We start from the raw sequence: 24,695 nt of genomic DNA on the forward strand, positions 1-24,695 counted from the left end.
AAAAAAAATAAAAAATTGCATCCACATAAAAACGCAAAAGCATGCTTAAACCAACAGGTGGCGATTTAACCCTAACTGTAAAGCCATGTTGGCCAACCAGAAGCCTGGAAAAAAGGTTATTACCGGTTCCAGTTCTGACATCAGAAGCCAAAATCTACGGTTTCACTGTCTACACGACAACCCTGTAACCGGAGTTTCTAAAAGTCTTCACCCTGGCAGGAGTTTTCAAAAATGTTCGGTTTCATTGACCATTCATAGAAAAAGCTGCGGTTTTGAAAATATCCATATTCGTGTGGACAGGGCCTTAGTTATCTTGTTGCCAGGCAGAACTCCTTTGATGGCCAATCATATTAAAATAAAGAACAGAGGGAGCAATTTTGATAACAAAATTGTTAAACAAACAAACTTAAATTTTTAAAGTTAAACAAACTTACATTTTTAATTTATGGGTTCAGAACATGAAATTTTAAGTTCAATCATGACAACCCTCTAAATCAGGGGTCTCCAAACTCAGTCCTGGAGAGCCACTGTCCTGCAGAGTTTAGCTCCAACCCCAATTAAACACACCTGAACCAGCTAATCAAGGTCTGATTAGGCAAACTAGAAACTTCCAGGCAGGTGTGTTGAGGCAAGTTGGAGCTAAACTCTGCAGGACAGTGGCCCTCCAGGACCGAGTTTGGAGACCTCTGCTCTAAATAGTGTTATCATATTATTGAATATGGCAATGTTAATGTATTTGGTTTTGGTGGACTAGATCTGCGATGCTGCTGCTGATTATTGCTGTTTTTATTTATTATTTTTGCAGAGCAAGCATGGACTTGCTACTGCTAGATAAACTGACACACTGCTGTGAGCATGTAAAATATACTGCTGCTGCATTAGTAGACATTCATAAATCCTGCAACAGATCTAGGCAGGTGGAGCTGGGGGAGGTAGAGGTATAGCGGGTTGCAGGACTATCTTACAGCAAATAATGAACCAGACTGTTTAAATCAGGGGTGTCCAACCCTGCTCCTGGAGAGCTACCATCCTGGGGTGTGTTTCCCAAAGTGAACTATGGTCGCAAGTTCCATCGTTACCAATAGAGTTCAATGGGCCTTACAACCATAGTTGACTAACAATGCTTTCGGAAAACCCACCCCTGCAGACTTCAGTTCCAACCCTGCTCCAATACACCTGTCTGTAATTATCAAGCAACCCTGAACACCTTGATTAGCTGGTTCAGGTGTGTTTGATTGGGGTTGGGGCTGAAATCTGCAGGATGGTAGCTCTCCAGGAGCAAGCAATCTTATTGGCTGCAGGATTAATAGAGACCAATCAGCATGTGCCTTGTGGTAATGATGTGATTGCTTGCAGATTGCATGTAAAGGACTTATCAGTCTGCGCCCTCTTGAGTTTCATGACTGAACTAGATATTTCAATCATGACAATTGTGTGTCTCTGGGCCCGTACTTTAGCCGACAGTGATACAATGATGACATGTTTTAGCATGTTATTGAATGTGGCAATGTTAATGTATTTGGTCTTGGCGGACTAGATCTGCTATGCTGCTGCTGCTGCAGAGCAAGTATGGACTTGCTACTGCTATAGACAGACAAATATAAATCCCCCCAAAAAAGCAGGAACAAAACAAAACACTGCTGCATTAAAAGACATAGATAATCCTCACACAGAATATAAAGCCTCCCAAACAAGTGGATCTATTGCCAAGACATATGTACTGCTGCTGCTCCGAACAGTCATGAGAACCGCATGTTTCCTATCTACTGTATGGGTGTACTCACACTAGATGCTCTGAACTGTGCCCGAGCACGTTTGACCCCCAAAGCCTGGTTCAGTTGACTAGTGTGATCGCTCCGTTCCGTTTAGCCATCCTTGGCCCGCTTGGAAGAGGTGGGCCGGAGCAAGGTTCAGTTGGGCTTAAGCGCGGTTCGCGTGCAGTGTAAGCGCTAACCATGCCAGAGCACGGAACAGCTACTACTTTTGTGTGCGCTACTGTCATCATTATGATTGCAAACATCTTTATTACTACTTTGATAGTACGCTTATCAATTCATGTAATTAATTCGGGTGTATTTGGGTTTATAACAGGGTCTGCTTCTCACCTTATTGATAAATAGGAATTGTAGTTTGCAAGTAAAGCTGCAAATTCCTCCATTAACGTTAGCTGCCTCTGATATGAGCTATTGTAAATCGCTGCACAGCATAAATTATAAATAGCCTATATTAGGCAGTATCTTAGCGAAAGTGCATTTCTTCCTGTTTTCTCCCATTCAAAAAGTTGCATCATATATGAAGTAAGCGTGCTCCGGCCCGGAACGTTAAGAGCAATGTGAGTGTGGGCCAGCGGAGGAGTGGGGAGGGGGGACAATTGTGTGTTCAAGGCAACCGTGCCTAGTGTGAGTACACCCTATGTGTGCCTGGACCTGCCTAGCGAAATGGCTTAACATCTAGTGGCTTGACTTATGTGTATTTGGGCTAGCAAAGTCCAGAGTTATTTAACTAGTGACTTTAGCATGGTGAACCGGCTATGTGCCTCAGCCAATATGACTCAGACTTATCTAATAAGAACTATGTGTGATTTTAACAAATGATATAACATTGCAAGCTGATATAATGATGAAAATAACCCCCAGCAACCACCTGAGCAATTATTTATATTTTCCCATGCTCGAACAGCTTGACTGTAACCTCACAGCAAGGTTGTCTTCCTGCTGCTGCTGATGCTGCTGTTGTTATTGACTCAAAATGCATGTTCTCATGCTAGCTTTGATTATGCTTAATTATTATTCCTTGCATCATACGCAACTTGTAAAATGTCAAACGATTTTAAACAGGTTTCTTTATTGCTGCTATTGACTCTGATATTCTGCTGCTAGCTTTCTATTTGCTTAATTATACACTCCTTCTATCATACACAACTGTAAAACATCAAGCATGATTTTGAATGTGTGTAAGTTTGATAAATGCAGACCATTATAGGCAGGCAGTTTTTTTTTAATCTCGGGATGCAATGAGAGTATCACTTTAACTGTTCAATCTCCAGTGATACAACACAGACCAATACTAAAAACATAAAATTGAGGCCAATCTCATTCCTGAGTTTTGCCCCACTAAATTTCAGAACATAATTACAGTCATTTTTAAATTCATTAACATATATGAAAGTTAGGCTAAATTCATATAGTTAAATACGTATCAAAGAAACATAAAAAATAAGTGTAGGTCTACATAATTTAATGTTTTCATTCAAAAAAAAAAAAAAAAAAAAAAGACAAATTCTTGTAATATGGCTGAAAAGGAAAAACCTACTAGCTATAACAATTTGTACATTGTTTTGAATAAAATAAAACAAACTCACAAAGAGTCTAGGGTTAGAATATTTAAGATAATAAAAATCTATGCTTGTGACTTATTCAATCAGATATTTCTACTTCTTTTTTGAAAAATACTCTCATGACCTGCTTCCGTAGTCTTGTCAGATTTAGTCCATAAATGAGGGGGTTTAAAATAGGTGGTATGAGTAAAAATTCCAGGGACATGAAATTACGCACATCCTGCGGCAAATTCTTTGAACCATAACGAGTGTACAGCACGTCAAACAGCAATGCAACAGTCACATTGAGCAGTGCAAGAAGATGTGGTACACATGTTTGTATGAATTTATGCTTGCCCTCTTTTGACTTTCTGCATTTTCCAATCAAGTGAATGTATGAGCAAAATATCAATATTGCATGTCCAAAATATATAATAATGATTACATACCCAATCACATTATTTACTGTTGTAGAAAAACAGGAAAGTTTAACAACTGACCAATTTTCACAATATAGCTTTTCAATACTAGAGCCACATAATTTTAGTCTTGATGTTAATACAATTCCAACACACATGCAAAAAAATGGAGAAAGCCAGCAGAAAAGGATACATTCAAGAACCCTCTGATTGGTCATTATTGAATGATACTCTAGTGGTCTACATATTGCCACATATCTGTCATATGCCATCACTGCTAATGTTGAAAAGTCACACAGAACAGATGAATAAATGACAAATATCTGAATCAGACATCCAGCATAAGAAATCACATGATACTGGGATAATAAATCATACATGAATTTAGGGTAGAATCCAGCAGTGCCAAAAAGTCCATTCATACACAAATTACATATAAAGACATACATTGGCTCATGAAGCCTCTTATGCGAGATTACAGTGTAAATTATGGCTACATTGCACAACACAATTAATGGATAATACAATGCAGTCAAAGAAAAAAACACAAATCTTTTCCCCATCGTTTCATTTAGTCCAGAGAGTGTAAATACTAAGACAATGGATTCATTCTCTAGAGGTGGCTGCATCTGGAATGATATGCAAAGTCTTTTGATAGTGATTTCATTATGCACTTATTATAATAAAATAGGTTTAAAAAAAATTGAAAGTTGGATAATTTTAAATTATCAGATAGGGAGCTATTCAGTCCCGTTATCCAACGGAAATATATTTAGTACTCTTAAGGTAGCATATGCTGGTTCTTCAAAGACATAACTAACTAATTAAATAATTAAAATCTTACCACAATCTCTTTTCGTATGTTTGACAGAGTGTTGTGTGAAAGGTTGATCTGGTGCGATATATATGGAGACTGGTCTCATGCTAACTGCCTTGTTTGTTAACACTTGCAATACTCTCTTGAGAAGCTTTTTTTAAAGATATGTCAGTCTATATCAGGGGTGTCAAAACTCAGTCCTGGAGGGCCACTGTCCTGAAGAGTTTAGGTCCAGCTTGCCTCAACACACCTGCCTGGAAGTTTCTAGTAATCCTGAAGCATTGATTGGTTGGTTCAGGTGTGTTTAATTAGGGTTGGAGCGAAACTCTGCAGGACACATGCAAAGCATTAATCATAAGAAGCCACCAATATTATTTATACAGTCATATGAAAAAGAAAGCGCACCCTTTTGAATTCTATGGTTTTACATACCAGGACAATACTTAAAAAAATCACCTGGTACTTGGCAGGTCTAATATTTAGGTAAATACAACCTCAGATGAACAACAACACATGACATATTACACCGTGTCATGGTTTATTTAAAAAAACTAGGCCAAATGGAGAAGCCATGTGTGACAAACTAAAGGCCAATTCACACCGCGCCAACAAACTCGTCTGTTGGAGTTTGTTGGATAGGTGCGATTACCCCTGTTGGCGTCTGTTGGAGTCTGTTGGCGTTGGTCGGAATCTGTTTTCACCCGACTGAACATGTTTAATCGGCGTTTGTTGGGTTGTGGAATGTCTGAGCAGTGTGAACAAATGGCAACAAACTCTGACGATGAGGCAAGTCCCCTGCAAAAACAGCTTTTTGATCGCACCCGCGCCTCACGCACACACAACAAAGCACTTTAAACGTGACATCGCAGCTTGTTCATTATAAAAAATAAAATACAGTTAAAAAAAAAACATATAAAAGGTACAATAGTCCGTATAGTGCAATCCATGCCATTCAGCAATAGCACTGCTCCACTTCACCGAAAGAGAGAGGTATAACCACCATGAGAGCAACGCAGGTTTACCTTCAGTTTCGTTTCAAATTAATTCGTTTTGGCTTGTTTAGCTACATGGTTGTATAGGCCTATGGGTCACGTAAATAAAAAGGGTCGCGCTAAAAAAAAGTTTAAAAACGGTGTATACCAACCGCAACGTTGCGATCAGATCGATGGCTACAGCACTTCGGATTTCAGGTTAGTATTTTTGTATTGCCTCAATACTTTAATACAATGAAAATATATATGATACTATTATTAATATAATAAACTTGCCTGACAATATTGTTAACATGGTTACACATATGTAGTTGTGGAATTTTCCCAGTCAGACTTGACTCTCTGTGACTCATTTGTTGGTGTTTGTTGGGGCAGTGTGACAGTTTTTTCTCATAGAATTCTAAATCCAATGGCCAACTTGTTTGTTGGTGTTTGTTGGCGTTTGTCGGTGCGGTGTGAATTGGCCTTAAGTACAGCCTTAAGTGGCCTTAAGTGCTTCCATTGGAATTAAGAGGGTAAGTAGCATCCAGGTGCTGCTAATCAAATGTCCTAATTATTTGATCATCAGCAAGAATGACCAAACAGTTTGCTGGAGAAGCAATTGTTGCTGCCCATCAATCTGGGATGGGTTACAAGGCCATTTCTAAACTATTTGAAGTCCCACAGTGAGGAATATAATTCACAAGTGGAAAACATTCCAGACAGTTGCCAATCTTCCCAGGAGTGGACATCCCAGCAAATTCACCCCAAGGTCAGATCATGCAATGCTCAGAGAAACTGCAAAAAACCCCAAGAACTACAGGCCTCAGTTAGCATGTTAAATGTTAAAGTTCATGACAGAACAGTTAGAAAAACACTTAACAAGTATGGCTGGTTTGGAAGGGTTGGTCTTCTCTCTAAAAAGAACATGGCAGCATGGCTTAGGTTTGCAAAGTTGCATCTGAATGTAACTAGGGCAAAAATAGCCTGTAGTCATTCCTACCCGTCATTAGGGGGCACCCTTGCGCATAGGTACCGCAATTGCACAACGAAAGAAATAATATGCGTTCAGGACTGAAAATAGAGACATCTCGGAGCACACAAGAGCTTAAAAATGCAGTGGAAAATAACACAATTTTTCTGGAAGAAAGGAGAAAACCCAAATTTAGGTGTTTGAGTCTGTTTAATGTGCAGCTGTGGCAGGTATTGATCGCACGGATTATGTTATTCTCCCGAGTGACAGATTGAGCGTGAGTGTTCGTTCAGTGTAATCATTACATGTTGTTTGAGTGTTCTATTGTAGTTTATGTTGTCATATCGAGGAAAAAAAGTGAATCGTAATTATTTCTCTTTTGATAAATTATATCAGAGGGGAGAACGAAGAGACGTGGGTGCACGTGAATTGACAGCTGCGTGCGCATTCTAGTGCGGTTCAGCGCGTCATAGAAAAACATCAAGCCAATACCATTGTTTATTTGAGGGTATTACACAAATAGTGTGTACTTTTAGTTTTGTGTACTTTTACTTTTGAGAATGTTACAACTCCTTTCATAGTTGTAAAGGGAATTTGTGCAAATTGACCTGAATTAAGTACACAGAGAGGGACTATTATCCTTGATTTTAGTTTGTTTCTTTGTACATTTGTGGAACATTGTGATTCACACTATATGTAGTGAACCCTTTGTTTAAACATGTTTTCTTCTGTTCTTTTCCTGTTGTTTTCCGCTGTATAAATTTTGTTTATACACCTTCCCTCAAACGTAAACCTTAGACATTAACACCACGTCTTTTTCATATGTGGTCAGAAATAAAGAATCCCTTTTTTAGATGTCTGGCTGTGTCTGAGTGGCTCTTTAAATGGTCAACACATTTTCACGGCCACATGAACAAACCACAAGACTTCTGGAATAATATCCTTTGGACAGATGAGACCAAAGTGAAGAAGTTTGGCCATAATGCACAGCGCTACTTTTGGAGAAAACCAAACACATCATAACAACACAAACACCTAATTTCAATTGTCAAGCATGGTGGTGATGATTTGGGCTTGTTTTGCAGTCATTGTTGTTAGACACCTTGCAGTCATTGAGTCTTGAACTCCACTGCATACCAAAGTATTCTAGAGTCAAATGTGAGGCCATCTGTCCAACAGCTAAAGCTTGGCTGAAATTGAGTCATGCAACATGACAATGATCACAAGAACACCAGCAAATCTACAGTAGAATGGCTGAAAAAGAAAAGAGTAAAGGTGTTGCACTGGCCCAGTCAAACCTTAAAGGCACAATATGTAAGATTTTTGGATTAAAATATCCAAAAACCACTAGAACAGTGTCATATGTTGTTGACTTGTGTACTTCCATTATCCCAGATGTTTTCAAGAATGTTTAAATCCAGAGAAATAAGAAATTTTAACCAGGGCACGAACCGTGTCAATGCATCGCCTATCAGTGACGTCATATCTGCGTTACCATCGATTTCCAGTTTTAGTTTGTAAAAACCATAGAAACACCAAAGACGCTTTAATATTTTGCATGTTTTATTAGACAAGGGAACATTTGGTTACATTTTGGTTACATTTATAGACAGAAAACTAATTATTGTTATATAGCTCAACACGTTTAGTCTTAAGGTTTGAATCTTGTTCCCTTTCGAAAGGGAACTCGCACTGCGTCTTAACTCATTTGGGGAAGGCCTTAGCAGGAACCGGTGTCTGAAACACTATCAAATCACGGCAATCGTATTGGCTGGCGACAGCCTATGACGTCACTACTAGTGCAACCCGAACGCACATAAGGGGCGCCTAGAGAACAAGTCATCCACTCTTTCGTCTTTCAGGGACTGTTTTGTTTGAAGCGCTATTCAAACGTAAGAACGGCTGTTTACAGACGTTTCAGTCAGTGTGTACATCCATGTTTAGTTACCTGGTAACACACTTGACTCGTGCGTCTTTTTTATTAGAGCATGCATGCCCAGTGCTTGAGAGTTCTGTTGGCACGTGTTGTGAGCGTTTACCGCTGAGGAAAGCTCCACTCTTGTTTGTCTGTCTCTTCTCGAGGGAAGCAGGATGGGTTTTTTGTTATGAGAGTGTTTAGTTGATTTAGGATGCGTCCTCTATATCAGTATAAGCAATGCTCTATTTACGTTTGGATGAGCGATGTGTAGGTTTGTGTGCACCCTTACTATGTGCCTCTTTTCTTTATGAGGTCTTAATAGCGGGTAGCATTAAGAAGGAAATATCACCTGTAGTGAATGGCATGGCCTCCTTTCGATCTGAGAGTTGGTGTTTTAGGCTGCTGCTCATCCGAGCTTCAGGTAGTTGATATGTCAGGTGCTCGGCCCTCAGGGGCCGCCCTGATAATCCTCCTGAGTTGAGTGGGCTGGCTTGCTCTCATTAAAGAGAGTCGTTTGTTGAAGTCACCGCTCTGCTGAGCTCCAGGTAATATCACGATTTGAGGTGTTTGGCCTTTGTTAGGCCCCCTTGATACCTTCCCTAGGTCGTGTCAAGCAGTTTCCTCTCACTTAGAGAGTAGAAGGCGATATGCTGAAGCCTCTGCTCCCCCGAGCTCCAGGTCAAGGGTGGCTCTCTGGGCCACCCTTGACATCACCCTGTGATGAGTGAGCTATCTTCCTCTTGTTTGAGAGTCTCTATTCAAGGCTGCCGCTCCATTTGAGCTCTAAGTAGTTGAGGTCTTTGAGCTTGGCCTACTGCAAGGCCCCCTTGACAATCATCCTATGATGAGTATGTTGGCTGCTTCTCATTTGAGAGTTTTTATTGAAGCCTATGCTCCACTGAGCTCCAGGTAGTTAATGTCCTCAAGTGATGGCCTGTTAAGGCCACCTTGACATTCCCTGTGGTGAGTGTGCTGGTTTCCTCTCACTTGGAAAGTCGTTTTGTTGAAGCCACCACTCCATTGAGATCCAGGTGGTCAGTTCCCCTGAGTGTTGTGTGAGCCGGTCTCCTTTCTTTAGAGTTGTTAGGCTGAAGTCTCCGCTTCATTGAGCTCCAGGAAGGTCATGAGTGCGTGTGTGCCGGCCCTTCTTTTGGGCCGCCCTGATATCCGGCCTAGGCTTGTACTCAGGAAGAGTAGCTTTCCGCCTCCTAGCATGCAGTAGCCCAGAGTAGGCTACTCCTAGGAGAGCCTCTCCAGCTTAAGACTAGCAGCTAGTGATCCTAGTATGCCTCCTCTCTTTGTGAGAGTCGTCCCCGGCCGGGGCCCGCTTTCTGCATTAGGCTATTAATGCAAGTGACAGGCCTTACGGCCTCCTCAATGTATCTAGGTTGAGCTGAAACTCCTCTTGATATTAGAGTATAAGTGATATGCTGAGCTTCAGTTCCCTGGTGGTGTTAGGCACAGACAAATAGCCAGGTGGTGTAGGCTTTCGTTGAAAGCCTCCCCTGTGGTTGTCCTTGAGCATTGTTAGACTTCCTCTCGTTTAGAGAGTGGAAAGCACTATGCTGAAGTCTCCGTTCTCCAAAGCTTTGGTAGTAGCTAGTTTGAGCTTGCAGCATCTCTCCACCAAAAGTTCCTCATTAGCCCAGTCGCATAGTTTTGTACTCCCCTTGTTTTAAGGGTAGAAAGCAATTATGCTGAGTACACGGCTCATTATGGCAATGCGCACGAGTATTCCAAACCTGCACACCTTTAGTGGTTATCTCTGCTGGAGTTAGATTTGCTACCAAGTAGTTGGCCCTCCTTCGGTCACCTTGAAAGTGATCCTCTGGGATGAGCTAGGTTCCTGAGTGTCCTAATTCCCTGGAATTGAGCAGATGGTTATCAGGTAGCTCAGGCTCCATTGGAGCCTCCCTGATAATAGCCCTGGAGTTCTAGATCTTTACCAAGTAGTTGGCCCTCGAGCAGGCCACCTTGAAGGAGATCCTCTGGGTCGAGTAGGTCCTTAGCACTTCCAGGTAAGATAGTATTCTGACTCCCTAGAGTTATATCAGAGTGTTGGCTCTTTAGGAGCCTCCCTGGTACTTGCATTGAGCTTGGTCAATACTCGTCTCGGTTGAGTCCAGTGGGTACTCCCCTTGCATTGAGGGTCGTTCTTTAGAGTACTGCGCTCCTGAGGTCTGATCGGAAGGTTGAAGGTCTCTCGTGAGACCTCCCTAGGAGGTCAGTATTGAAGGCTGAGGACCTCGCCCCTGAGTTGGTCATTGAGGTTTAAAGGGTTCTTTTTAGTAAGAACCCCCTTGATCGATCAGCTCCTGTTGGAGCTGGAGGTACGTCTCTCTTTAGGGACCCTTTTTAGAGTATTCAGCCTGCAGAGTGCTTATTAAGAAGCACTCTGTAGATCCTAGGTTGAGCAGAGTAACTCCTCTCGATTGCAAAGGATCTAAGCGCTATGCCGAGTTCTGCTCCCCAGGATGCCCGTCTCTACATCTGGTCTGAGTTGGTTACTTCCAGTTACTGCCAGTTTGCAGTCCCTCTTTCTGGACCCCTCCTCTGGATGCTAGGGTAGACTATGCTGTCCTGAGAAGTGGCTGGCCGGGGCTCCTTTCAGCTCCCTGGCCACATTCCCTTAAAGGGACCTCTTCTGTTTGAAGTTGTTGGCCTCTAGATGTTTCTGGAGGCCTCTTTGAGGCTTATAGCTTGGGTGGTGGCCGTAGGGAATGCTGTCACTGACAGCCTTTGCGACCCTTAGGAGGAGTGTTTTTTTTTTTTTTTTTTTTTTTTTGGCATTTCAGTTGAAATGGTTTCTGATATTTGTCACAGCCATTCTTTGGCATGCACTCCCCTCAGCATGGCGGCGTGGGTATTCGTTCCCCAAATGCGTTAAGACGCAGTGCGAGTTCCCTTTCGAAAGGGAACGTTTCAGATTACGCATGTAACCATGGTTCCCTGAGAACAGGGAATGAGACACTGCGTCTCCCTGCCATGCCTCGGGCCGCCTGCTGAACAGTCCCTTCAGACGATAAGTGGATGACTTGTTCTCTAGGCGCCCCTTACGTGTGTTCGGGTCACACTAGTAGTGACGTCATAGGCTGTCACCAGCCAATACGATTGCCGTGATTTGATAGCGTTTCAGACACCGGTTCCCGCTAAGGCGTTCCCCAAATGCGTTAAGACGCAGTGTCTCGTTCCCTGTTCTCAGGGAACCATGGTTACATGCATAACCTGAGACGTTTTCTTGATTTCCCGTGACTGCATGTTTTCACCATGCCTTAGAGAAAAACATTATTTTGTCAAGTAGCTAATAGCATAATCAGATGCAGCTTTATTTTTAGTAACAGTAATACAGCATTTTCTCCGTCATACAATATGTTTTGAAATTATCAACACAAGCCATCCAGCATGTTAATATGATATTCTAATATCAATCTAGCTTACTGCAGTGTGCAACAAGTCTCATAGCAGCCACCGAGCGAATGCTCAGAGTAATGTTATAACTAGTGCTGTCAACGTTAACGCACGCAATTATTTTTTTTCCAGTTTAACGCATTAAAAATATTAACGCAAATTAACGCAGCATCCGTTTTTTTTCTGTAATCCTTTGGCTAGCATTACAAAACATGATCATGCTCTTATGCTTTTAAACCATTTAAACGGCACCAAAAGAGAAAGAGAACGCACTGTGAATGTCCTGTCACACACACACACACACACGATGCACAGAAAGACACGCGCCGTCGTGCTCATGGACGGCGTGCCAGAATCGAGTTCTCTGTCATGCTTGAACGAACAATACCACGCACAATAATACCAAAAATATCCATTTTGTCGAGTATCCTCATAACAGCAGCCGTGAATGAGTTAAATAAAGGCTTAAAACGAAAGTGGGATGTGTGTGATATTTTTCCTATCTGTTAGACAGGTAGGAAAGGCACAGGTAAATATGACATTTATTATGGGTTTATGTGAGGATTGTTCTAAGTTCACTTAAATATAATTCACTTAAATTCACTTAAATTTTTATATTTATGAAGCCTAATAAATGTAAAAAATTATATAGCTTTCAATTACACTGTAATGTTGAATGGCTATAATTCATGTTTAAAATTTCTGCCTGAGTCCCATCGCGATTCTTTTCCACCAGCTGTGCGGTGAAGACAACAACTCCCAAGATTCCGCGCTTAATCTTGGTGTCATCAAGATACACCTTTGTTTTGAATAGGCGATCTCTAGCGGTGAAAATGTACATATTGTGCTGTGCATAATCAGGTGCCCACTAACCTCAATGAACTGAAGCAACATTGTAAAGAATAATGGGCCAAATTTCATCCACAACGATGTGAGAGACTGATAAAGTCATATAGAAAATGATTACTTCAAGTTATTGCTGCTAAAGGTGGTTCTACAAGCAATTAAATCATAGGATCACACATGGCTTCTCCATTTTGACTTTATTTTTGTTAAATAAATAATGACATGGTGTAATATGTCATGTGTTGTTGTTCATCTGAGGTTGTATTTATTTAATTTTAAGACCTGCTAAAGACCAAATGATTTTTTTATTATGTCTACATGCATTTTTCTGTGAAGCTGCTTTGAAACGATATGTATTGTGAAAAGTGCTATACAAATAAATGTAGATTGCACTGAAACGTAAAACCATGGTAATTCAAAAGGGTGTAGTTTCTTTAAAGGGCACCTATTATGCAAAATCCACTTTTACATGGTGTTTGGATATAAATGTGTGTTGGCAGTGTGTGAACACAACCACCCTACACTGATAGTCAGCAGGCCATGGCAGCAATGTCTCATAAGCAATCCCACTGTTCTGTTGTTGGTTGTAAGAGTAAGGTCTTCATTTTCTCCCAACATCTGAGCCACGGAGGAGGCAGTGGATTAGTTTTATTTTTGAAGGTAATATGCCCCAAAAATATACCTAAATTCGTTTATGTCTCACTCCAGACTGCTTTGTGAACTAGTGGCAATGCAAATGGACAACACAAAACACAGATTTTGCTAAAAAGATGTTACTCAAGGATGGATCAGTACAAACTGTTCATGATCCAGCTTATAGTCTCCAGAGCAATGCTGATTATGGCAGCATTGAAAGGGAGAGCACACACTTTATTACAGTTCATCGGAGTTGTTTTATGGATATAAAGTTTACCAGTTTATTAAGCACCCCTATCGATAAAAAGAATAAGGTCTATATATATTTGTTCACTGTTAGTTGTAATGAGTGTTTTTGTGTAATTCGACCGCTCTGTATGTTTATGATAATGCAAGGGAGAGAGAGAGTTTATGAATAAGACTTTAATGCGCACTTCTTGTACTGTTTTATTCAGTTTTATTTTATTCAGTTTTGGCCATTATTCGGACGGGGTCGCTACAACAGGTTTGTACTAATAGTGGATAAAAGCAAGATGACAACATAAGTTATAGCCATAATTAAACTAAACTATACCTGTTCTATCTCCATGCAGCATATATTCTCTGGCTCTGTAGGCATTGTTGTCTAACTCTGGTTTTAACAGAACACCATTACTGTCAGTTTCTGACATTTTCAGTAATTGAGATTGTCCTGTTTGTTTGTTGCATTAGCTCTTCTTGAAAGCGGCCGGTTTTGGCATATTTGTTTACAGTCTCGACCTAGTTGGTGCTCTCAATGCATCTATTCACGAACTATGAAAAGCTCAATAATATTATTGTTAGGTTTATGGACTAGCTTTGGCGACTAGAGGCCCTCATTATGTTTCATTTCAGTTTCCCGCCATTTTATCATGTGCTATTGTTCTCACCTGTGCCTCATTTCCTGTGAGTGTATTTACAGTTTTTCTCAATTGATTTAACACATTTCTTTAAACTTAGGTCACTGTTCTCAAAACACAGTAATATGAACACTTTGTAATTGTCCTAAACAGGTTGTAAATTTGGTTTCAGGTTGGAAACTTCCTTTCATGCAAATTTTAAATCACATGCATCATTCACTGTGCACAGAATTCCTAAATGTTTTCACAGTAGTTCATACAGCCAACCAAAACTATAATATATGAGGTGAAAACAATTGCAGCTCTTTTTACTGGTTTTAAAAAAATCGCAATCATTTGTTAAAATCTAAGTTGTACTTGGAATGTTCTCAATTAGCCCCAAATAAGTTAGTAATACACAAAACACAGAAAATGCAAATTTCCTAATTGTTTACACAGCTATCTCAATTACAAAAACTATAAAAGAGGAAAAGGAAAAACAACAACAAAAAAGAAATATTGGAAAAGGAAGAGATTTAAGAGTGAGAGGTTTTGGAGAGGATAGAGGAAGGGTAATCGGAGGGAAAGAGAAGAGCAAGGTATAAGAATGAAATCAACTTTCCACAGGGTGATCAGGAGCAAACTGAACAAAACTGTGTAGTTATGGGACAATGTCCACTTTCACCATTCAGCACCGGTACAAGAGTGGTTTGAACATCACATTTCACGATGGTGTTTCTTCCAGCATATTCTTCTCTTGGAGATGGAAAGCATATGATCACAACCCTTACAACCAAGTAAGTCTTCTTCAAGTGATGGAAGAGGCTTGTGGAGAAGTTGAGGCACAAGGATGGATCCAAAATTCACTGCTATTTTTCCCACGATGCATGACTCGTGAAAATATATGCTGAGATATTGATTTGCCAAATTCTTTGGCCAGATGTAATTGAGAGGCAAGATCTATAAAGTTCATTGATTCAACGATTACAGTACATGTATTTATTTACTCATTTATGTATTTATTTATTTTGCTAAAACTCATCGTTATACAATTAAACTTGTCATTAAAGAACTTTGAAGAACACGTATTTTCAGTCATGTATTTGTGTATCTACAGCTGAATTTATCAAATCAACAGAGAACACACTTGTAGTTTTGTTGTTAGTATTTATTTTTGATAAATGCATCAATAGAAAAAACTGCAGAGCTTCATTATGCAGTAAATACTGAACTGTTTTGCCAACATAAGAGTGTGTTTAGTTTGCTGTGTTAATTGTTCTGAGAGTAATCGATTGAGGAAAAAATGTAAGTTGCTCTGTTCCTACATTCAGCCCTCACAGCTTTGTTTTAAAGGGTTAGTTCACCCAAAAATGAAAATTCTGTCATTTATTACTCACGCTCATGCCGTTCAAGACCCGTAAGACCGTAATTGAGATATTTTTGTTTAAATCCGATGGCTTCGTGAGGACTACATAGGGAGCAATGACATTTCCTCTTTCAAGATCCATAAAGGTACTAAAAACATATTTAAATCAGTTCATGTGAGTACAGTGGTTCAATATTAATATTATAATAGCCATCGGATTTAAACAAAAAAAAAAACCTTAATTTGTGTTCCGAAGATCAACAAAGGTCTTACGGGTATAAAACGGCACGAGGGTGAGTAATTAATGACAGAATTTTCATTTTTGGGTGAACTAACCCTTTAACCTTGGTCCTTACAATTATCCTTAAATGAACTGCAGTCATGCCTGTCTCCACAGGGTGGGCCTGGTTTGGTTTGCCCTGGCAATCTACACCACCACAGATGTAGGGCCCACCTTACATGAGAAAAATCTGCTGTTGAACCTGCCATGAGTAAGACACTGCTAGCTCAAAAAGGGATTTAAGTGATGTGTGACCAAAAATCACAATATTAATTTGGTGCCACTTGTGATACTACTACTTTGTGGTGGCCTGAGTGAGAAACTACTACACAACTGTCCCTTTTCCTCCATTTCCTTTTCCCCCCTCTCTTTTCAGATGTCACTTTTTTTTTAATATCATACATAATTTCATCTCTAGAAACATACCCTTTATGGCCAATGTTTATTGAGTGACCTCTAGCAAGTATGCTCTTTAAAGAGAAGATATTTTTAAGGTTATTTCTTCATTCTCCACAGAATAAAATACACTGAACTCTGAACTGAAAATTATAACTGCAACACTTTTGTTTTTGCATTTTTCATGAGCTGAACTCAAAGATCTAAGACTTTTTCTATGTGTACAAAAGGCCTATTTCTCTCAAATATTGTTCACAAATCTGTCTAAATCTGTGTTAGTGAGCACTTCTCCTTTGCCAAGATAACCTCACAGGTGTGGCATATCAAGATGCTGATTAGACAGCATGATTATTGCACAGGTGTGCCTTAGGCTGGCCACAATAAAAGGCCACTCTAAAATGTGCAGTTTTATCACACAGCACAATGCCACAGATGTCGCAAGTTTTGAGGGAGCGTGCAATTGGCATGCTGACTGCAGGAATGTCCACCAGAGCTGTTGCCCGTGAATTGAATGTTCATTTCTCTACCATAAGCCGTCTCCAAAGGCGTTTCAGAGAATTTGGCAGTACATCCAACCGGCCTTACAACCACAAACCACGTGTAACCACACCAGCCCAGGACCTCCACATCCAGCATCTTCACCTCCCAAGATCGTCTGAGACCAGCCACCCGGACAGCTGCTGCACCAATCGGTTTGCATAACCAAATAATTTCTGCACAAACTGTAAGAAACCGTCTCAGGCAAGCTCATCTGCATGCTCGTCGTCCTCATCGGGGTCTCGACCTGACTGCAGTTCGTCGTCATAACCGACTTGAGTGGGCAAATGCTCACATTCGATGGCATCTGGCACTTTGGAGAGGTGTTCTCTTCACGGATGAATCCCGGATTTCACTGTACAGGGCAGACAGCGTGTATGGCGTCGTGTGGGTGAGCGGTTTGCTGATGTCAACGTTGTGGATCGAGTGGCCCATGATGGCGGTGTGGTTATGGTATGGGCAGGCGTATGTTATGGACAACGAACACAGGTACATTTTATTGATGGCGTTTTGAACGCACAGAGATACCGTGATGAGATCCTGAGGCCCATTGTTGTGCCATTCATCCACGACCATCACCTCATGTTGCAGCATGATAATGCACGGCCCCATGTTGCAAGGATCTGTACACAATTCCTGGAAGCTGAAAACATCCCAGTTTTTGCATGGCCAGCATACTCACCGGACATGTCACCCATTGAGCATGTTTGGGATGCTCTGGATCGGCATATACGACAGCGTGTTCCAGTTTCTGCCAATATCCAGCAACTTCACACAGCCATTGAAGAGGAGTGGACCAACATTCCACAGGCCACAATCAACAACCTGATCAACTCTATGCGAAGGAGATGTGTTGCACTGCATGAGGCAAATGGTGGTCACACCAGATACTGACTGGTTTTCGGACCCCCCAATACAGTAAAACTGCACATTTTTGAGTGGCCTTTTATTGTGGCCAGCCTAAGACACACCTGTGCAATAATCATGCTGTCCAATCAGCATCTTGATATGCCACACCTGTGAGGTGGATGGATTATCTCGGCAAAGATGCTCACTAACACAGATTTAGTCAGATTTGTGAACAATATTTGAGAGAAATAGGCCTTTTGTGTACATAAAAAAAGTCTTAGATCTTTGAGTTCAGCTCATGAAAAAAGGGGGTCAAAAACAAAAGTGTTGTTTATAATTTTGTTCAGTGTAGTCAAGATACAGGGATGGGAATTTGCTCCCTAAAGAAATCTCTGCAAAATCTGTTGACCTCATCTCCAGCCAAGCAGCAAAAGGGCTTTATAAAACAACAGCCCATGTACTGAGCCCAGACACAATGCTTAGCAGTGCACACAGAGCCTGGTCTGTATTTACAATAAGGTATAACAGGAATTTTTGTTGGGATTGTATTTGCAGGTCTTACATGTTACAAGGCATGCAATATAGATATTGATTAAAATATACAAGATATATTTAAAGTTTATGTAACAACCATTTAACTTTTTAATAATAATACTACCATATAATAATGAATTCAATGACACTGTGTTTTCATGTTTCATTATTTGCTTTTCCAGTCTGAAGGATGAACAAGTCTACTGGTTTGGATCTGGTATTTTCATCATATGAGTCACTGGGTCCACGTAAATATGTATTGAGTATTTTTATTTTCTTAGTTTACTCCGTTGCAACCTTAGCAAACATATTTATAATGCTTGTTATCTACTTAGAATCAAGTCTCCATAAGCCAATGTATATATTTTTGTTTAACCTGATATGCAGTGGACTGCTCGGAAGCAGCGCTGTTTGGCCAAAAGTTCTTTCAAATCTCCTAACTGATTGGCACACTAGTTCGTATGAGGGGTGTCTTCTCCAAGTCTATTTGCTTAGTATTTATGCTGCTTGCACTTACTCTACTTTGACAGTAATGGCCTATGATAGGTATGTATCGATTTGTAAGCCATTACAGTACCATATTATCATGAATCCCAGTAAAATTAAAATGTGGCTAATGTTAAGCAACTTAGTTCCTATTTTCTCAATAGCTGGTCAAATATATTTGACATCAAGAATTCCCTTATGCAGCCGTACTCTTAATAAGCTATTTTGTGATAACCTTTCAATCATTAACATATCATGTGGTGTGGGTAGTCTTGGCTTTTTAAGCAATGTATATGGTTTACTTATAATTGTGTGTTTATCTGTGCTCCCTACATTTCTGATATTGTTGTCTTATGTTAAAATAATTTCTGTTAGTTTAAAAGTGTCAAAAAATGGTCAAAGCAAGGCACTGGGAACATGCCTTCCTCATTTGATAATCTTCATAAATTATTCTGTTGCCACAGTTTTTTCTGTTATATATAACAGATTGACTGTGCTTATGTCTAGTGAGATGAATGTCTTTATATCATTCCAAGTAACACTTTTGCCACCACTTTTGCACCCAGTAATATATGGTGTTCGAACCAAAGAGATCAGAAAATGTACTGTTAAAATAACCCAGAAATTGTGTGCATCAACAAACTGCTATTATACTTCAAAACTAAAAGTACCTAAAATATTTGCAATTTCATGATCTTTGTCATGATCTTTGTACTAAATACATTATGTGTCTGTGTGTGTAAAATTCTATATAAAGCTATAGACAGCCAAAGATATGATTAAAAGCAAATTGTTTTGTCTACTTTTAGATTTTATACAGTAGGATCCAAAGTTTTGGTCCCACTAGTGGAAATACTTCTAATGTTTATTCTTTTTAAATATATTACAGTGTTTTTCATTGTAGATTATATTGTCATCATAACAATCTAAGGAAAAATTGATTTTCACAATTTCTTAGTGTTTAGTATGTGTCCCTGACAGGAGGGCTCAAGCTGGCATGGATGCTGCACCATTTGAGAATGTTCCAAGTGCTTCAGTGCTTCAGTTGAAACAAGAACATCTGATCTTTGTACAGTGCAGTTCGCATGCTGGATAACACTTTTTTTCAGGTTTAAAGGTTGAGGGGAAAACCTAATGTGGTATTTCAATGTGGTCTTAGATATTTGGACCCACTGCAAGCTCATTTAATTTTATCCACAAAAAAAGTTAGGTTTAGCATCTAAATATGTTCTCACCTGCACTTGTATATCAAATATATAGGATGTTGCCTAAAAGCTGGTTAATTTATAGCTTTACCTGTTTATTTTGTGCTGAAACGTACTATATTATAAGTCAAAAATATTTTTTTTTTTATGTCATTACAGTTTTTTTACAATCGCTAGGACCTATTTCTCAATACTTGGGTCACTTTTTCAAAACTCTTCACACAGTGAGCACAACAGAAATCTATGTGGGCTAAACTGTGGATCATTTATCATTGCTTTGGCACAAAATGTATTCAGTGACTACATCTTTCATATTACATGGTTCATGTAACAAACTAGTGAATTTTAAACAATAGAGAGTGCTATTGTTTTGTTTTGTTAAGTAAATGTACAAAAGAGAACTTTTTTTTTTTTTTTTTTTTTTTTTTTTTTTTTTAGGTCATTGTTTTATGATTGACAAAGTGGGTGAAAATCTTTGCTAGTGTTCTGGAAGAATGAGTTGATTTGAGACATTTATGAAGTGTTTTGGTAGTTTTAGTGCATTTTGAATGTGAAATGAACTGCTGTGCCAAAATGAAAGTTGGTTAGGAGAACTGTGTGAAGAGTTTTGAAAAAGTGACCAAAGTATTGAAAAAATGTATCCTGGCGATTATTAAAAACAAACAAAAAAAAAAAAATTAAAATGAATAGTAATACACAAATGACAATGTAATTTATACTGAGTAGAGTAATTATAGAGTAAAATGGAACAATGAATACTATGATGCACAACTATTTCTAATTTGGTGCGCTGTCATGTAAAAAATCCCTCATATTTCAATAATCTTTCCAAACAAATGTCTTCATTTAGTGGTGATTTGTCACCATCTAGTGTTATCTTTGGGTTGGGTTGTTCATGTTGAACAAAGAGATATTTAAATTAGACCCAAGCTTTATTTCTTTCTTTAGCAAATGTGTTCTTATTAGGATCTAAGAAATGTGTTCTTTAAGGCTCTTTACTGTAGATAAAGCTTTAAAATTTAGCAGCCTACCTCAGCTTTTAGTTCTTATTGACAGCACCTAATAAAGTAAACAGTTCAAAATATTTCTCTAATATTACTTGTTTAAAGCTTAAACGCTGGCATATTTGAGATTCATTTAATGTTTGTCTTTTGTTTTGTTTTGTTTTTAAGCATAGCAAATACATTTGCTCTGACAGAAGGTGAGATACTGTACTTATTTAGATATAAAAACTCCCATATGCAGACCTGAAATTCATTTACCTTGTTTTGGTAAATGCAATAGCATCATCTTGTCCACATGGTGGACCACTTGTATAAGGAATACTAGTCTACAACAATTGCTGAAAGTAATACTACTGTGTACTTGAGCTAAGAAAAACAATACTTTGTGTGTTTTCAAATTTAGATTATATAAGGTGAGCTCACACAATATTAAAAATACAGTGCTGTCTCAAAAGAAATTTGTTAATAACTAATAAAAGTAAAAAATATAGTGTAGGGTGTATGTTTTAGTTATAACTTTGCTGTTTAAAAATCTAATGACATTTTGCCCTTTAAATGTTTCATTATGACACATACTGACACAATTTAGTGTGTGTGTGTGTGTGTGTGTGTAGACCTTGCAATTCAAGTCACGTTATGATTACTTTATAACACTCACAAACAGTGAGAATGAACTGCTTGTTTAGTTTAATATTAAGCACAGAGTTATTGAGAGTTACTTTTTCACATGAACTCCTTTTAACCATAGTTCTGTTGTGTTTAACAGTGTTTTACAGAGGGGAACTGGCCCCCCAACTGAGCCTGGTTTCTTCCAAGGTTGCCCATTTCTGTCACCTGATGGAGTTTGGGTTCCTTTCCACTGTCGCCTTTGGCTGTCTACTTGGGGTTTTAAAAGAAGGGGTACATAACACACAGTTTTGGCCAATCTCATGTTAATCATGAGTACTTATAGATTAGTATAGAATCCTTCATATCTCCGAAAAGTCTTTAGTTTTATCAGATTTCTAAAAGAAATTTATGCTGGACCGAGTCTTTCCGAAAACAGATTGATTTTGGCAACTTCCGGTGTGAGAACGCTGGCGCGTTTGTGCTGCCGCTTCATGCTGGTTACCTGTCTGTTTGTTTGTTTACTGGCTGATACGTTTTTGGATAAGTTTCTGCTGGGATTTGACAAATCTGGATTACTTCCTGGACTTTCACTCAATAAGATTTGAATGACTGACCTGGCATTTTTCGGGATCCTGTCACACTGATCGGCTGCCAGCCTTCTCCATTCCTTTCCATATCCTTCACGACATCTGATACAGTGAGTCTCCACTCTCTTTATCATTTCGTGGTGTAAATCCTCGGTATGGTTGGGTAGCCTTCCCTTCCGTGGATTGTGGATTCGATACGGTTCTGGCTAACATAGGTAAACCGATAAGTTGTTGTGTGGGTCCCATTGGTTTTTGGTCATGTCGACGCGTAATCATTTGCAGGTTTTGTTCTTTGGTCTTTTTGTGCTGTTTTTGGCTGACGTTAATAAAGTGACTTCTCTCGAGATGGCTCTGCAATTTTCTTCTGCTCAACTTAGATCTTTAAAAGGATCTCTCCGCTTGGCTCCGGACACTTATAAATGGTGTGAACAACTTGGAATTTTACGCCGACCCCGCTACATACACCGTTCACGGAAGAAACTTCGGACTTATCACTGCTCGTCTTCAAATAGTATTCCGGTTATCTAACATCTGTGCTTCTAGTAAAATACAGCAGGAAAATCGTGTAATCAACTTTGGAAATCTGAGACCATTACGCTTCGATCCCGTCTTTGGACACTGCAATATTGTATCTTCAGATATGCGATGTGCGCTACTGAACACTCGCTCTTTAACTGATAAAGCATTAGTGCTAAATGACATTATCATTGACAAATCTGGACATGCTACTTTTGACGGAAACCTGGCAGGTGCCCAATGACTTTTACAACTTAAACCTCTTAACTCCACCTGGGTACATCTATTTCTCTCAACGTAGAGGTGGAGGGTTGGCTGTAGTTTGTCATGAGAGTATCAAACTATCTAAGATTGAGTTCCATGACGTTGTATCTTTTGAATATCTTGCATTGAAAATGCCTGTCAAAACATCAATGGCTGTAATCTTAATTTATCGACCTCCAAAATTTCATTCAGACTTTTTCTCTGAGATTAGTGAGTTACTTACTCTTGTCTGTGCTAGTTATTCATCTGTAATTTTTCTTGGTGACTTTAATATACATGAACACACTGTACAATGCAACGAATTGATGTCTGTTCTGGATTGTTTCAGTCTAACTCAACATGTAACTTTTGCTACTTACTCCAGGAGTCATATATTGGATCTTATATGTACATCTGGCTTATATAATATTCTTGTTAGTGGAACTGATTTTGCTTTTTCAGATCACAAACTCCTAAGCTTCGGTTTTAGTTTTCCTACATCTATATCGCCTGTGGAAAAAAAAAAAAAAAAAATCCTCACTTATCGTAAAATCTGTTCTGTGGATCCATCTGCTTTCTCTGATTCAATAAGGGCTTCTACCTTGTCAGATTGTTTACTATCCAACTGTCCATCAGAAATATGCAGCATCTATAATAATTCCATTTCCCAAATATTTGAGAAACATGCTCCTGTTAAAACTAGACTGGTTCCATCTGCACATGTTTCACCCTGGTTCAATCCGGAACTTCGAGCAATGAAAGCTATGGGACGTCACTTGGAAAGACTGCACAGGAAAACTGGACTCATTGTGCACTCTTTGGCTTTGAAAGAACGTTTGCTCAACTACCGCACAGCCCTTGATGCTGCAAGATCCTCATATTTCTCTTCTACTATTAAGAATTCTATGTGCAGGCTAACTAAGTGAGTTAGCTATGGTCAGCAAACTCACTAAGCCTCCACAACATGTTATTTCTGGCTCTGAGGTGCTTGTGAATAATTTTTCTCATTACTTTTCAGACGAATTGAAGTTAATCACTGAATCCATTTCCAAAGACACCCCTTATACAACTGACTCAAATGTTCACTTGAAGTCAGCTGACTCGGCTCACTCAACAAACTCTTTCTCTGCTTTTACTCTCACTACTTCTGCTGCCATAAGTGATCTAATTAAGTCTAATTCCACATCCTGCCAGCTTGATCCTACACATACTGTTTTGCTTAAGATGTGTGTTCATGAGGTTGAAACTTTCATAACACATATGATAAACTGTAGTTTAGCATCTGCCATTGTTCCAGCAGAATTAAAAATGGCTGCAGTGAGCCCCATTCTTAAAAAAAAAATGGGCCTTGACCATCTAGACGAACAATTACAGGCCAATCTCAAATTTACCATTCTTAAGTAAAATTCTTCAAAAAGTTGTGGCTTCACAATTGAGATCTTACTTAAATGCTAATGACCTTTTTGAACCTTTTCAGTCAGGATTTCGCTCATCACATAGCACTGAAACTGCACTTCTTCGTATGGTTAATGACATTCTTCTGTCCATGGATTCTGGGTTAATAAACATCCTGATTCTTCTCGATCTAAGCACTGCATTTGACACAGTCTGCCATGATATACTCATCTCTCGCCTTTCTGATATCGGTATCACTGGTTCAGCTCTTTCTTGGCTCATTTCCTACATCAGCGACAGAAAATATTATATCACCATACAAGGGTATAAATCTGCCACTGCTCCGGTCTCACAGGGTGTTCCTCAAGGTTCAGTTCTGGGTCCACTTCTGTTTATCATTTATATTTCTCCACTTGGTGACATCATATGCATGCATGGACTTCAGTTTCATTGCTATGCTGATGACATTCAAATCTACCTTACCACCAGCTCTGATAGGCTATCCCTGCCTGACTCACTTACTGCAT

The 24,695-nt window shown here is 39.4% G+C and overlaps 2 protein-coding genes across 2 annotated transcripts; one reads left to right on the top strand and one right to left on the bottom strand.

Moving 5' to 3' along the window:
- Positions 1–2,922: 2,922 nt before the first annotated feature.
- Positions 2,923–4,364, bottom strand: LOC127495635 (olfactory receptor 6N1-like). The gene has a single exon (XM_051862581.1). The coding sequence runs from the start codon at positions 4,362–4,364 to the stop codon at positions 3,417–3,419; it is 948 nt and encodes a 315-aa protein (XP_051718541.1). The 3' UTR covers positions 2,923–3,416.
- A 4,894-nt stretch (positions 4,365–9,258) lies between these two features.
- Positions 9,259–23,046, top strand: LOC127495521 (olfactory receptor 6N1-like). The gene is made up of 3 exons (XM_051862437.1): positions 9,259–9,262; positions 18,405–19,211; positions 23,033–23,046. Exons 1-3 carry the CDS (start codon positions 9,259–9,261, stop codon positions 23,044–23,046), a joined length of 825 nt encoding a protein of 274 aa, XP_051718397.1.
- Positions 23,047–24,695: the final 1,649 nt, after the last annotated feature.

Source organism: Ctenopharyngodon idella, chromosome 15, assembly GCF_019924925.1.
Source record: "Ctenopharyngodon idella isolate HZGC_01 chromosome 15, HZGC01, whole genome shotgun sequence".
NCBI lineage: Eukaryota > Metazoa > Chordata > Actinopteri > Cypriniformes > Xenocyprididae > Ctenopharyngodon > Ctenopharyngodon idella.